The 13,041-nt window shown below is 51.8% G+C and overlaps 1 protein-coding gene across 1 annotated transcript; it reads left to right on the plus strand.

Moving 5' to 3' along the window:
• The first annotated feature begins 681 nt into the window (after positions 1-681).
• Positions 682-4,276, plus strand: LOC123089283 (probable flavin-containing monooxygenase 1). The gene is made up of 5 exons (XM_044511001.1): positions 682-1,241; positions 1,357-1,597; positions 2,633-2,811; positions 2,935-3,287; positions 3,718-4,276. The coding sequence occupies exons 1-5, from the start codon at positions 765-767 to the stop codon at positions 4,055-4,057; spliced, it is 1,590 nt and encodes a 529-aa protein (XP_044366936.1). The 5' UTR covers positions 682-764; the 3' UTR covers positions 4,058-4,276.
• The last annotated feature ends 8,765 nt before the right edge of the window (positions 4,277-13,041 follow it).

Genomic DNA, 13,041 nt, shown 5'->3' on the forward strand with positions numbered 1-13,041 from the left:
GTAGTTACCTTGTTGCACTATAACGTTGTCAAGATTTTGAAGGCCATGGCACCAAGCCGCCAAAGCAGGAATACCTTGACAGCGCCGCGTCCCCGTTGATAAATGTATATCGACAACTCTACCAAAAAGGAAAACTAGGTCGAATTAGGAGCTGCATTTTTTGAGGTTGTAGATCAAAACATTGATGTGTGTCTACAAATTTTTTTTAAGAATGTTTGAACATTTTTCTTTCAAAAAAATCAATCTCATTGATCTCACCTAATATAAGATCTCACACAAGTCTTCCCTTTTTGTGCTGATTCCTGAGCGCTTTGGCACTCTACCCTAAGCCGGGACTACGTCGAGTGCCGAGTGCCCGCATGCATGCAATGGAGAGAAATACTACTAGTACCTCACGTGAATGCCTCGTCTCATGCAGATTCCTATGGCGTGGGCAGTGAGCAAGGCGCCGCATCCTTCAACCAGTAGATGCCGCTGCATGGTATCCATGAGTCTGTACACCCCTGGTCTAGCGAAGGTGTGATCGTGACTTTGCGTTGGGACTCTAATTTTTGTCACGGTGTAGCAGCACTTTCCTTGTGCCGTCCGCATGCATGCTATGCATGGGCCTACTTCCTTTATGCAAAGCAAGATCCCTATAAATACGCTCAAGCCTTCTTCTTATCGACACCAACAAGCAGTTCTCTCTTGCACACACATCAATCGATCACAAGTTCATCACACACAGCCAGAGCTCCATCCATCACCTCGCGTCGTCCACGGCCATGGCGCAAGTGAAAGCAGCACGGGCCACGAGGGAGGCCGTGCCCACGGTGTCCCGTGTGGCCATCATCGGCAGCGGGATCAGCGGGCTCGCGGCCGCCAAGCAGATGGCGGCCTACGACCCCGTGGTGTTCGAGGCGACGCCGTCCGTGGGCGGGGTGTGGAAACACTGCGTGTACCGCACCACGCGGCTCCAGACGCCACGCGCGAACTACGAGTTCTCCGACTACTCATGGGGCAACCGTGACGACCCGGCGTTCCCGACCCACACCGAGGTCGTCGACTACCTCGAGGGCTACGCCGACGAGTTCGATCTCTGGCGCTACATCTCGTTCGGGTCCAAAGTGGTGGACATCAAGTTCCTTGGCGGCGCCGAGGCCGGGTTCACCGAGCGGTGGAGCGGCACCGGCAAGGCTCCGCTCCAGGGCAAGCCCACGTGGGAGGTCGGCGTCGCCACCGGCGGCTCCGGCACTGTTCAGGCACAAGTTCCTCTACTTTGTATTCTTGTCATGCATGATTGCTTTTACATACTTTGCACCGACTTCTGATAAATTCAATCACCTCACGAGCATATTTTGCCACGGGAATGTGCAGTATTACAAGTTCGAGTTCGTGGTGATGTGCACGGGGAAGTACGGCGACGTGCCGCGGATGCCGGTGTTCCCGCCGGGAAAGGGGCCGGAGGTGTTCAAGGGGACGGTGATGCACTCGCTGGACTACTGCAAGCTGAGCAAGGAGGAGACCGTTGAGCTGATGAGAGGAAAGAAGGTTGTGGTGGTTGGGTACAAGAAGAGCGCTATCGATCTAGCCAACGAATGTGTTCAGGCAAACCAAGGTGCGTAAAAGCATACTCCCATAGTTAGCTAGCTTCTACTGTGTCCAAATTCTCCTAAGAGGAAGTGCATTTTGTTATCCCTCAACTTATGACAATTCTCCTACGAGTAAATTTTGTCCAAATTCTCCTAAGAGTAAACCAGGTTTTGGTCGAGGAATCCACTATTCGATATTAAGTGTTGGGACAGGAAGGTTGCACTAAGATGTGGCCAACACTGTGCCACATCAAGTTAAAATCACGTTTGACCAAGGAAGGTCACTGTCAAAGACTTGAGAGTTGGGAGGTTGCACTAAAAAAATTCAGGGACAAAAACCACATTTCTTGATAAGTTGAGGGATGAAAATGCACTTTACTCATCTCCTAAAACATGGATCGGTCGATTAACCGATTAAGTTTGCTTTGCTTTTTTTGTTGGGACCAACTATAAGTTAGGTGCCTGAAAATAAAAGTCCATCAGTCACTTCCAACCAGAGCCCTTAGGTCTTCATCAAACAATCAAAAATAGAACACGCATTGTTCATATTCTACCTCCCTCTCTTCTTGACACCGTCGGCCTGCCTCGCCCTAACTGTCAGCCTCCATCACCCGGGCCGGCCAGCGCTACCGCGCACAGCCTCTCTGCCCTGGCCATCCCTCTAGGCCTCGCCACAATAGAGAAAAACCCCGGCGCTCTCCTGCACCCCCATGGCTTCCCCCCACCCCTAATAATAGATAGTGGGGTTGTCTTCTCCGGCGACTTCTCTAGACAGGTCCCGTGTGAAGGAAGAAAAGGGGGAAGGAGGAAGGTGACTGCATGCGAGATAAAATTTCAGGTAGCTGATACATAGCACACCCTAGGTCTGAGTCGACTGAGACTTAACCAAGTCTCAGTCAAGTGATATAGTATGCAAGAAGAAAAAGAAAAACAGAAAATATTTTTTGTATGATCCCCATGCAAAATCAAAAAAAGATAGTATCGACTGAGACATAACGAAGTTTCAATCGACTGAGACTTAGCAAAAGTGAATAGCAAAACCTTGTTTTCTTTGTTTGAAGGTGACGGCGGGCAGGCGTGCACGATGCTGGTGCGGACCCTGCACTGGATGGTGCCGTCATACGCCATCTGGGGCTTGCCATTCTTCCTGTTTTACTCGACACGTTTCTCCCAGCTCTTCTACGAGCGGCCCAACCAGAGCTTCTTCAGATCCCTCCTCTGCCGCCTCATGAGCCCACTGGTATGTATGTGTACGTCATAATTCGCAGCCGTGAAGAACATTACTTATTGCACAAACCATGCATGCACAAATTTCTCATGACAGCAGCAACCATGCATGCATGGATGAATCTTGGTGGTGCAGCGGGCAGGGGTGTCGAAGTTCATCGAGTCGTACCTGTTGTGGAAGCTGCCGCTGGGCAAGTACGGTCTGACGCCGGACCACCCCTTTGTCGAGGACTACGCCAGCTGCCAACTGGCCTTCCTCCCGGAGGGCTTCTTCGACATGGCTGACCACGGCCTGGTGCGCTTCAAGAGGGCCCCCGACGGGTGGTGGCTCTCGGAGATCGGCGTCGTCCTCGAAGACGGCACCGGGGTGGAGGCCGACCTCGTCTTCCTCGCCACCGGCTTCGAGAGCACGGACAAGCTCCGCGAGGTCCTCCCTAAGCCCTTCCGCGGCCTCCTCGTCGACGAGTCCTCCATGATGCCCCTCTACCAGTACGTGTATAGTACTCCATCCATCTCATAATAAAAGATGTTTTTTGGCACTACATTAGGCCCTGTTTGGTTCATAAGTCCTATGACTTTTTTAGTCCCAACTTATAAGTCTCAAGTCCCTAAAAAGTCTCTACCTGTTTGGTTCATGAAACTTATAAGTCCCTATAAGAACATATTACAACTATAAGTCCTTATAAGACTCTCTTGAGAGTCTTATTTCATAAGTCATAAATGCCCACTTCAAGTCCTTATAAGTCCCTTCTATTTGGTTTAGATGGAACTTATAGGGACTTTTTTAAGTCCCTAAATCAATAAGTCCTGGAAACAAACACCCTCTTAGTCATACGTTATTGGAACCGAGGGAGTAGCATGTTTATCATTAGTTACACGTGCATGTACCCAGTGCCTGATGACTGATGTGTTTGTGCAGCGGCACGATCCACCCGCTGATCCCGAACATGGCATTCGTGGGGTTCGTGGAGAGCGCATCGAACCTGCACACGTCGGAGCTGCGGTGCCGATGGCTGGCGGGGCTGCTGGAGGGGCGGTTCGAGCTGCCTACCGTGCAGGCCATGATGAGGCACGTCGCCGGCGAGGCCGACGCCATGCGTCGCACCACGCGGTTCTACCGCCGGCACTGCATCTCCACCTACAGCATCCACGACAGCGACGGCATGTGCGCCGACCTGAGCTCCGCCACGCACCGCAAGACCAACTGGATCTCCGAGCTCTTCGCTCCATACAACAAGGAGGACTACAAGCAACAGTAACTACATTTACTCGACCGCGTCAATGGGCAAGCGTAGAGTACTTACGTGGTTCTGGGTTAATGTACTCGACCGCAGCTAGCTACAATAATATCGCTAATAAGAATTTCTATAAACGTACGTAAGAGCATCTCCAGCCGCGCTCCCAACAGGCCCTTCCCGGACGTTTTTGTCATGCCGGCGCCGAAAAAACGGCCCAGTCGCCCTCCAAAATCCCGTTTTTTGCCGGCTCAGACCGAAACTGATGCCGGCGGACCCAGGCAGAACCCGACTCCCTGGGGAGCGCCTGGGGCGCCGGCACAAGCGAAAAGGACGCGTGGGTCTGTCCTGTCGGCGAGTCGAGCGCCTCTTCCCGCCGTTTCTTCCCGCTTTTCCCCACTTCCCTCCCATTTTCTCCTTCCCTCCCGCCAATCTCCCTCCCGCTCGCCTCCCAGCCGGCCGCCATGCCACCGAAGAAGTACGTCGTCCCCCGTGCCGTGGCAACCGCGACCGCCTCCGTCGCCCAGCCAGAGCAGAGGAAGCCGAGGGCGCCGCCGTCCAAGCCATTGGGCATGACAAACGCCGATTGGAGGGTGGAAGTGTAGCGCCGGGAGGCCGTCACCGCCGACCGGCGGAACAGGGCCCTCGCCAAGAAGGCCCGTGACAACGCGGCACGCGCGGCTGCGGCTGCCGCTTCGGCGGACCAAGCCGAGGCCGAGGTGACTCGCGCGGGGATGATGAATCCACCCGGCAACCACGCGCAGTACGCGCCCTGGGGCCAGCAAGGCGTCGGGTCTCCGTCGCCACAGCCATGGGGATCATCTTCGTCGGGCTACGCCGACGGGGACGCGCACGGTGGGTTCAACCCAAACGTCACTTTCCCCCATGGACACCCGACCCAGCGCACGCCCTCGCCCGCCTTCACCGGTGTGCAGTACCCTCCATACAACTACTCGACGCCCGCGTACGCGTCCTCCCCGACGCCCACTCTCCGTCGTTGCGCGCTGCCCTTCTCGCACCTTTGCGACGTCGACGAGACCGAGGCCGACATGGACGACATCATCGCGGAAGGTTCGGCCGCGGCCGCCGCGTCTCCCGGGTTCACCGCGGATGAGACGGTGGATCTCAGCGGCGGCATGGACGGCGAGCTCGGCTACGTCTATAGCGACGAGGAGCAGGAGGAGCAGGAGGAGGAGGACGAGGGGGAGGAGGAGGAGGAGGAGGAGGAGCCGGCGACTATTCCGGCGAGGAGGCGCAAGAAGAAGAAGCGGACGGCCAGGTCAGGCGAGCCGCGCATCAAGTGGGCGTCCAAGGAGGAGGAATGCCTCGCCGAAGCATGGAAAATCGTCTGCCTCGACCCGACCACCGGCACGAACCAGAGCATCGAGACGTACTGGGAGCGCATCAAGGCCGAGTTCGACGAGCGCAAACTTGTCGACCCCTACTTCAAAGGCATCTACATGCAGCGCGGGTCGAAGGCGATGGCGAACCATTGGGGGCGTATCCAGGGGGCGTGCAACAAATGGCATGGGGTCGTCGAGGAGGTCGCCGCTCACCCAGAGAGCGGCGCCAGCATTGAGGATCAGGTATGCCACGCCGGTCTCCCGCCTCCCTTCGCCGTGTACGCCCGCAAACTGTTTGTTCGTCCGCGCAGTTGCTGCGCATGTTCGGCCTGTATTGGCAGAGCAACAACAACGCCGAGTTCAAGTACCTCCACATTTACAAGCACATTGACAAGTGCGAGAAGTGGGCGGAAGTCCGGCGCACCCTCGACAAGGCCAAAGAGACCTACAAGCCGGACGCGCCGACCCCGGGCGCATCAGAAGGGCCACCGGACGGCAACAAAGGTGCCAAGAAAGGGAAGCACGCCGATGTGGCCACCGATCACGTGCAGGAGTCCATCCAGCACTGCCTCACCGATGCACAGGTCTGGGCCGCCCTTCGTGAAGAGAAGACCGAGGCGCGGTGGTCGGCGTTGATGTCGAGCAGCGCCGTCAAGCTCGACCTACTCCGGACCAACGTCGTCACGAAGAAGAGGAACACCGACCTGGCTTTCCTACTGGGTGGGGCGGACATGCTCCAGAGTACCGACGAGGCGGTCAAGGCGTGGTACTTGGCGGAGCGTGGCCTCATCATGAACCAGCTTCCCTCGACGATGCCGCCCACGCCCATGACGACGCTGCCCACGCCCACGACGACGCCGCCCACGCCCACGCACACGCCGACGCCGCCGCCAAGCCCGAGCGATTATGCCGCCGACACTGCCCGCAGCACAGAAGCCACGCCGACACCGCCAAGCACAGAGACCCCGTCAAGCCCGCGCACGCCGACTCCACCGACGCCGGAGGCCGACCTCGCCGCCTAATGCGCGCTTCCGTCCTTTCTATTTTTTCTATGCCAAACTTTTCATCCGATCGCCGATCTACTGGCCGCTTGATCGCCGGCCTGTGGCGTCTATTTTGTGCGCGGGAATGAGACTACGTTTGAATTTGCCGTGGCTGGGGGGCGGCGCCTGGGGGCGTGGCTAGGAGCTATGCCGCCCCCATGGGCCGATCTAGAGCCGGTTCGCCCCCAGGCCGCCCTTTTTCGGCGCCCTGGGGGGCTGAACGGCTGGAGATGCTCTAATATGCTGAACTACTGCACTTATTTCGACCTCTGTGCAACGGGTGGGATGGGGGGGCTAACCAGGAGAAATCCATGGCTGGTCGCGGTGGCGGCACGCCGTTATTCCTCCCATTTGTCAGGTCAGCCTCCCTCCACCCACCATCATCTAGCCTCCCAGGTGAAAGCGCTTGATGGGCGGTGGCGGTGCTCTCGGTGCCGTTCTCTTTCTTGCAGGCGAAGCCTTTGCGAGTTGTTTGGTTAGTGTGCGTTGTTGGGGTGCATTTGGTGGCGGCCGTGATGTGTCCTCTTCGTCCAAGCTTGATGATATCCCTCCTCTGCGGTCAGGCCGTGGCAGTTCTGCTTGGGGGGAGCTTTGGCGGCTCGTCGGCTGCCCGTGGATCCTCTCTATGTGGCCATCTTCCGGCCACAACCATTGTTGTTCTAGGTGGAACATCTCCATCTTCCGACGGTGCGGTGCTTATCGAGCTAGGCGAGGCGATGAGGATGTTGTATCCTCCTTCGGAGATGGAATTGAATAGTTGCGCTGTGCTGGGATCCGTAGTTGTTTGGTGATCACATTCCCTGTTGATGTCGGGCATCCCTTCTCCTCTGTGCCAGCATGGTCCTAGTTCCCTAGTGCTTCGTTCTAGGAGGAGGGCCTCGATGTCTTTAGCTACGTGCTTCTCTGATTTATCATTCTAGTTTGTAGCTTTTGAGGCTCTGTTAGCTGCTTGCTAGCGCCTATGTATCTTACCGTGTTGTATTTCCTTTCTTCGGTTCCATGTGATCTATAATCCAGTCCCATTTCGGGGTGGTTGATGTATTTTCTCTTAAAAATGTATGTAATATGCTTCAACTATATTGTACCATTGTGTAAGTTGTTATATTTTGAGAAAAGCTTTCGTCCTGCTTTATAAATAAAACTACTAGCAAGTTGTTGTGTGGCGAGGTGCTGGCCTTCTGCGCCTGTAGTGGCCGGCTGATGGTGCTACGGTCCACGTCTTGGTGGTGATGATTCAGATTTGATCGCACGGATGGTGGTGACTGTAACTGTACTGTAGCGACTTCCTACGGCTTCACGATGGCGGTGATCATCGAGAGGTTTTCGGGAGGGTTCATCTCTCCTGATCTAATGATTAACTTCAGTGGTGAGCTACAAATTATGGATGACGGCTTGACGGAGAGGGGTGGTATCGCATCGTAAATAGTTGCGGGGATCACAAAAAATGGTGGCGACAACATATCAGTGACCTTGATGGTGGTGCTATCAAGCACCCGGTCTCGAGTTTCAGGACGAAAACCTAGGTTAGACCGAGTGGTTACACCTGACAATGGTGATGGTTTCCTTACTTTATTATTAGTCGTTATCTTGTTGAAGGCATTGCTCAGTCAGATTCTTGAGGGTGAAAACTTAGATTATGGTCTTGTGGTTGGATCCGACGACAGCGACGCTTGAGTGTCTCTTCGTTCCTGAAAGCATTGTTGTTAAAGAATCTCGTCGTTCATGTGGTCTCATGAGATGGTTGGTGTGTTAGGGAACGTTGCAGAAAATAAAAAATTTCTATGCTTCACCAAGATCAATCTATGGAGTCATCTACCAACGAGAGAGAGGAGTGCATCTACATACCCTTGTAGATCGCAAGCGGAAGCGTTCAAGAGAATGGGGTTGATGGAGTCGTACTTGTCGTGATCCAAATCACCGAAGATCCTAGTGCCGAACGGACGGCACCTCCGCGTTCAACACACGTACGGTTGGGGAAGACGTCTCCTCCTTATTGATCCAGCAAGGGGAAGGAGAGGTTGATGGAGATCCAGCAGCACGACGGTGTGGTGGTGGAAGTAGCGGGGAATCTCGGCAAGGCTTCGCCAAGCTCAGCGAGAGGGAGAGGTGTTGCGGGGGGGGGGAGAGGGAGGCGCCAGGGACTAGGGTGCGCAGCCCTCCCTCCCCCCCTCTTTATATAGGGGGCCTGGGGGCGCCGGCCCCCTAGAGATCCAATCTCAAGGGGCGGCGACGGCCAAAGGGGGGACTTGCCCCCCAAGTCAGGTGGGGCGCCCCCACCCCTAGGGTTTCCAACCCTAGGCGCAGGGGGAGGCCCAAGGGGGGGCGCACCAGCCCACCAGGGGCTGGTTCCCTTCCCACTTCAGCCCATGGGGCCCTCTGGGATAGGTGGCCCCACCCGGTGGACCCCCGGGACCCTTTCGATTGTCCCGGTACAATACCGGTGACCCCCGAAACTTTCCCGATGGCCGAAACTGGACTTCCTATATACAAATCTTCACCTCTAGACCATTCCGGAATTCCTCGTGACATTCGGATCTCATCCGGGACTCTGAACAACTTTCAGGTTACCGCATACTAATATCTCTACAACCCTAGCGTCACCGAACCTTAAGTGTGTAGACCCTACGGGTTCGGGAATCACGCAGACATGACCGAGACAGCTCTCCGGCCAATAACCAATAGCAGGATCTGGATACCCATGTTGGCTCCCACATGTTCCACGATGATCTCATCGAATGAACCACGATATCGAGGATTCAAGTAATCTCGTATATAATTCCATTTGTCAATCGGTACGTTACTTGCGCGAGATTAGATCGTCGGTATCCCAATACCTCGTTCAATCTCGTTACCGGCAAGTCACTTTACTCGTACCGTAATGCATGATCCTGTGACCAACTACTTGGTCACATTGAGCTCATTATGATGATGCTTTACCGAGTGGGCCCAGAGATACCTCTCCGTCATACGGAGTGACAAATCCCAGTCTCGATCCGTGTCAACCCAACAGACACTTTCGAGGATACCTGTAGTATACCTTTATAGTCACCTAGTTACGTTGTGACGTTTGGTACACCCAAAGCACTCCTACGGTATCCGGGAGTTACACAATCTCATGGTCTAAGAAAATGATACTTGACATTGGAAAAGCTCTAGCAAACGAACTACACGATCTTGTGCTATGCTTAGGATTGGGTCTTGTCCATCACATCATTCTCCTAATGATGTGATCCCATTATCAATGACATCTAATGTCCATAGTCAGGAAACCATGACTATCTGTTGATCAATGAGCTAGTCAACTAGAGGCTCACTAGGGACATGTTGTGGTCTATGTATTCACACATGTATTACGATTTTCGGATAACACAATTATAGCATGAATAATAGACAATTATGATGAACAAGGAAATATAATAATAATCATTTTATTATTGCCTCTAAGGCATATTTCCAACAGTCTCCCACTTTCACTAGAGTCAATAATCTAGTTACATTGTGATGAATCGAACACCCATAGAGTTCTGGTGTTGATCATGTTTTGCTCGCGGAAGAGGTTTAGTCAACGGATCTGCGACATTCAGATCTGTATGCACTTTGCAAATATCTATGTCTCCATCTTGAACATTTTCACGAATGGAGTTGAAGCGACGCTTGATGTGCCTGGTCTTCTTGTGAAACCTTGGCTCCTTGGCAAGGGCAATAGCTCTAGTGTTTTCACAGAAGAGAGTGATCGGCCTCGATGCATTGGGTATGACTCCTAGGTCGGTGATGAACTCCTTCATCCATATTGCTTCATGCGCTGCCTCCGAGGCTGCCATGTACTCCGCTTCACATGTAGATCCCGCAACGACGCTTTGCTTGCAACTGCACCAGCTTACTGTCCCACCATTCAAAATATACACGTATCCGGTTTGTGACTTAGAGTCATCCAGATTTGTGTCGAAGCTAGCGTCGATGTAACCCTTTACGACGAGCTCTTCGTCACCATATAAACGAGAAACATATCCTTAGTCCTTTTCAGGTACTTCAGGATATTCTTGACCGCTGCCCAGTGTTCCATGCTGGGATTACTTTGGTACCTTCCTACCAAACTTACGGCAAGGTTTACATCAGGTCTGGTACATAGCATGGCATACATAATAGACCCTATAACCGAGGCATAGGGGATGACACTCATTTTTTCTCTATCTTCTGCCGTGGTCGGGCATTGAGCCGAGCTCAATTTCACACCTTGCAACACAGGCAAGAACCCCTTCTTGGACTGATCCATATTGAACTTCTTAATATCTTATCAAGGTATGTGCTTTGTGAAAGACCTATGAGGCGTCTGGATCTATCCCTATAGATCTTGATGCCTAATATGTAAGCAGCTTCTCCAAGGTCCTTCATTGAAAAACACTTATTCAAGTAGGCCTTAATGTTGTCCAAAAGTTCTATATCATTTCCCATCAAAAGTATGTCATCTACATATAATATGAGAAATGCTACAGAGCTCCCCCTCACTTTCTTGCAAACGCAGGCTTCTCCATAAGTCTGCATAAACCCAAACGCTTTGATCATCTCATCAAAGCGAATGTTCCAACTCCGAGATGCTTGCACCAGCCCATAAATGGATCGCTGGAGCTCGCATACCTTGTTAGCATTCTTAGGATCGACAAAACCTTCCGGCTGCATCATATACAGTTCTTCCTTAGATAGCCGTTAAGGAATGTCGTTTTGACGTCCATTTGCCATATCTCATAATCATAGTATGCGGCAATTGCTAACATGATTCGGACGGACTTCAGCTTCGCTACGGGAGAGAAAGTCTCATCATAGTCAACCCCTTGAACTTGCCGATAACCCTTAGCGACAAGTCGAGCTTTATAGATGGTAACATTACCATCCGCGTCCGTCTTCTTCTTAAAGATCCATTTGTTTTCTATCGCTCGCCGATCATCAGGCAAGTCTGTCAAAGTCCACACTTTGTTTTCATACATGGATCCTATCTCGGATTGCATGGCTTCAAGCCATTTGTTGGAATCTGGGCCCGCCATCGCTTCTTCATAGTTCGAAGGTTCACCGTTGTCTAACAACATGATTTCTAGGACAGGGTTGCCATACCATTCTGGTGTGGAACGTGTCCTTGTGGACCTACGAAGTTCAGTAGCAACTTGATCCGAAGTACCTTGATCATCATCATTAACTTCCTCTCCAGTCGGTGCAGGCACCACAGGAACATCTTCCTGAGCTGCGCTACTTTCCGGTTCAAGAGGCAGTACTTCATAGAGTTCTACTTTCCTCCCACTTATTTCTTTCGAGAGAAACTCTTTCTCCAGAAAGGACCCGTTCTTGGCAACAAAGATCTTGCCTTCGGATCTAAGGTAGAAGGTATACCCAATGGTTTCCTTAGGGTATCCTATGAAGACGCATTTTTCCGACTTGGGTTCGATATTTTCAGGTTGAAGTTTCTTGACATAAGCATCGCATCCCCAAACTTTTAGAAATGATAGCTTAGGTTTCTTCCCAAACCATAATTCATACGGTGTCGTCTCAACGGATTTAGACGGTGCCCTATTTAAAGTGAATGTAGCTGTCTCTAGAGCGTATGCCCGAAATGATAGCGGTAAATCGGTGAGTGACATCATAGATCGCACCATATCCAATAGAGTGCGATTACGACGTTCGGACACACCATTATGTTGAGGTGTTCCAGGCGGCGTGAGTTGTGAAACGATTCCACATTTCCTTAAGTGTGTACCAAATTCGTGACTTAAATATTCTCCTCCACGATCTGATCGTAAGAACTTTATTTTTTGGTCATGTTGATTCTCTACCTCATTCTGAAATTCCTTGAACTTTTCAAAGGTCTCAGACTTTTGTTTCATCAAGTAGACATACCCATATCTACTCAAGTCATCAGTGAGAGTGAGAACATAATGATAGCCTCCGCGAGCCTCAACGCTCATTGGACCGCACACATCAGTATGCATAATTTCCAATAAGTTGGTTGCTTGCTCTATTGTTCCGGAGAACGGAGTCTTGGTCATTTTACCCATGAGGCATGGTTCGCACGTGTCAAATGATTCAAAATCAAGAGACTCCAAAAGTCCATCTGTATGGAGCTTGTTCATGCGTTTTACACCAATGTGACCAAGGCGGCAGTGCCACAGATATGTGGGACTATCATTATCAATCTTACATCTTTTGGTATTCACACTATGAATATGTGTAACATCACGTTCGAGATTCATTAAGAATAAACCATTGACCAGCAGGGCATGACCATAAAACATATCTCTCATATAAATAGAACAACCATTATTCTCGGATTTAAATGAGTAGCCATCTCGTATTAAACGAGATCCAGATACAATGTTCATGCTCAAAGCTGGCACTAAATAACAATTATTGAGGTTTAAAACTAATCATGTAGCTAAATGTAGAGGTAGTGTGCCGACGGCGATCACATCGACCTTGGAACCATTCCCGACGCGCATCGTCACCTCGTCCTTCGCCAGTCTCCGTTTATTCTGCAGCTCCTGTTTTGAGTTACAAATATGAGCAACCGCACCGGTATCAAATGTCCAGGAGCTACTATGAGTACTGGTAAGGTACACATCAATTACATGTATATCAC

Source organism: Triticum aestivum, chromosome 4B (assembly GCF_018294505.1).
Source record: "Triticum aestivum cultivar Chinese Spring chromosome 4B, IWGSC CS RefSeq v2.1, whole genome shotgun sequence".
Lineage (NCBI taxonomy): Eukaryota > Viridiplantae > Streptophyta > Magnoliopsida > Poales > Poaceae > Triticum > Triticum aestivum.

Coding starts and splice junctions, on each gene's coding strand:
- LOC123089283 (XM_044511001.1), top strand. CDS start 765: ATGGCGCAAGTGAAAGCAGCACGGGCCACGAGGGAGGCCGTGCCCACG. Junction 1,242..1,356: donor GCGGCTCCGGCACTGTTCAG/GCACAAGTTCCT, acceptor GGGAATGTGCAG/TATTACAAGTTCGAGTTCGT. Junction 3,288..3,717: donor TCCATGATGCCCCTCTACCA/GTACGTGTATAG, acceptor GTGTTTGTGCAG/CGGCACGATCCACCCGCTGA.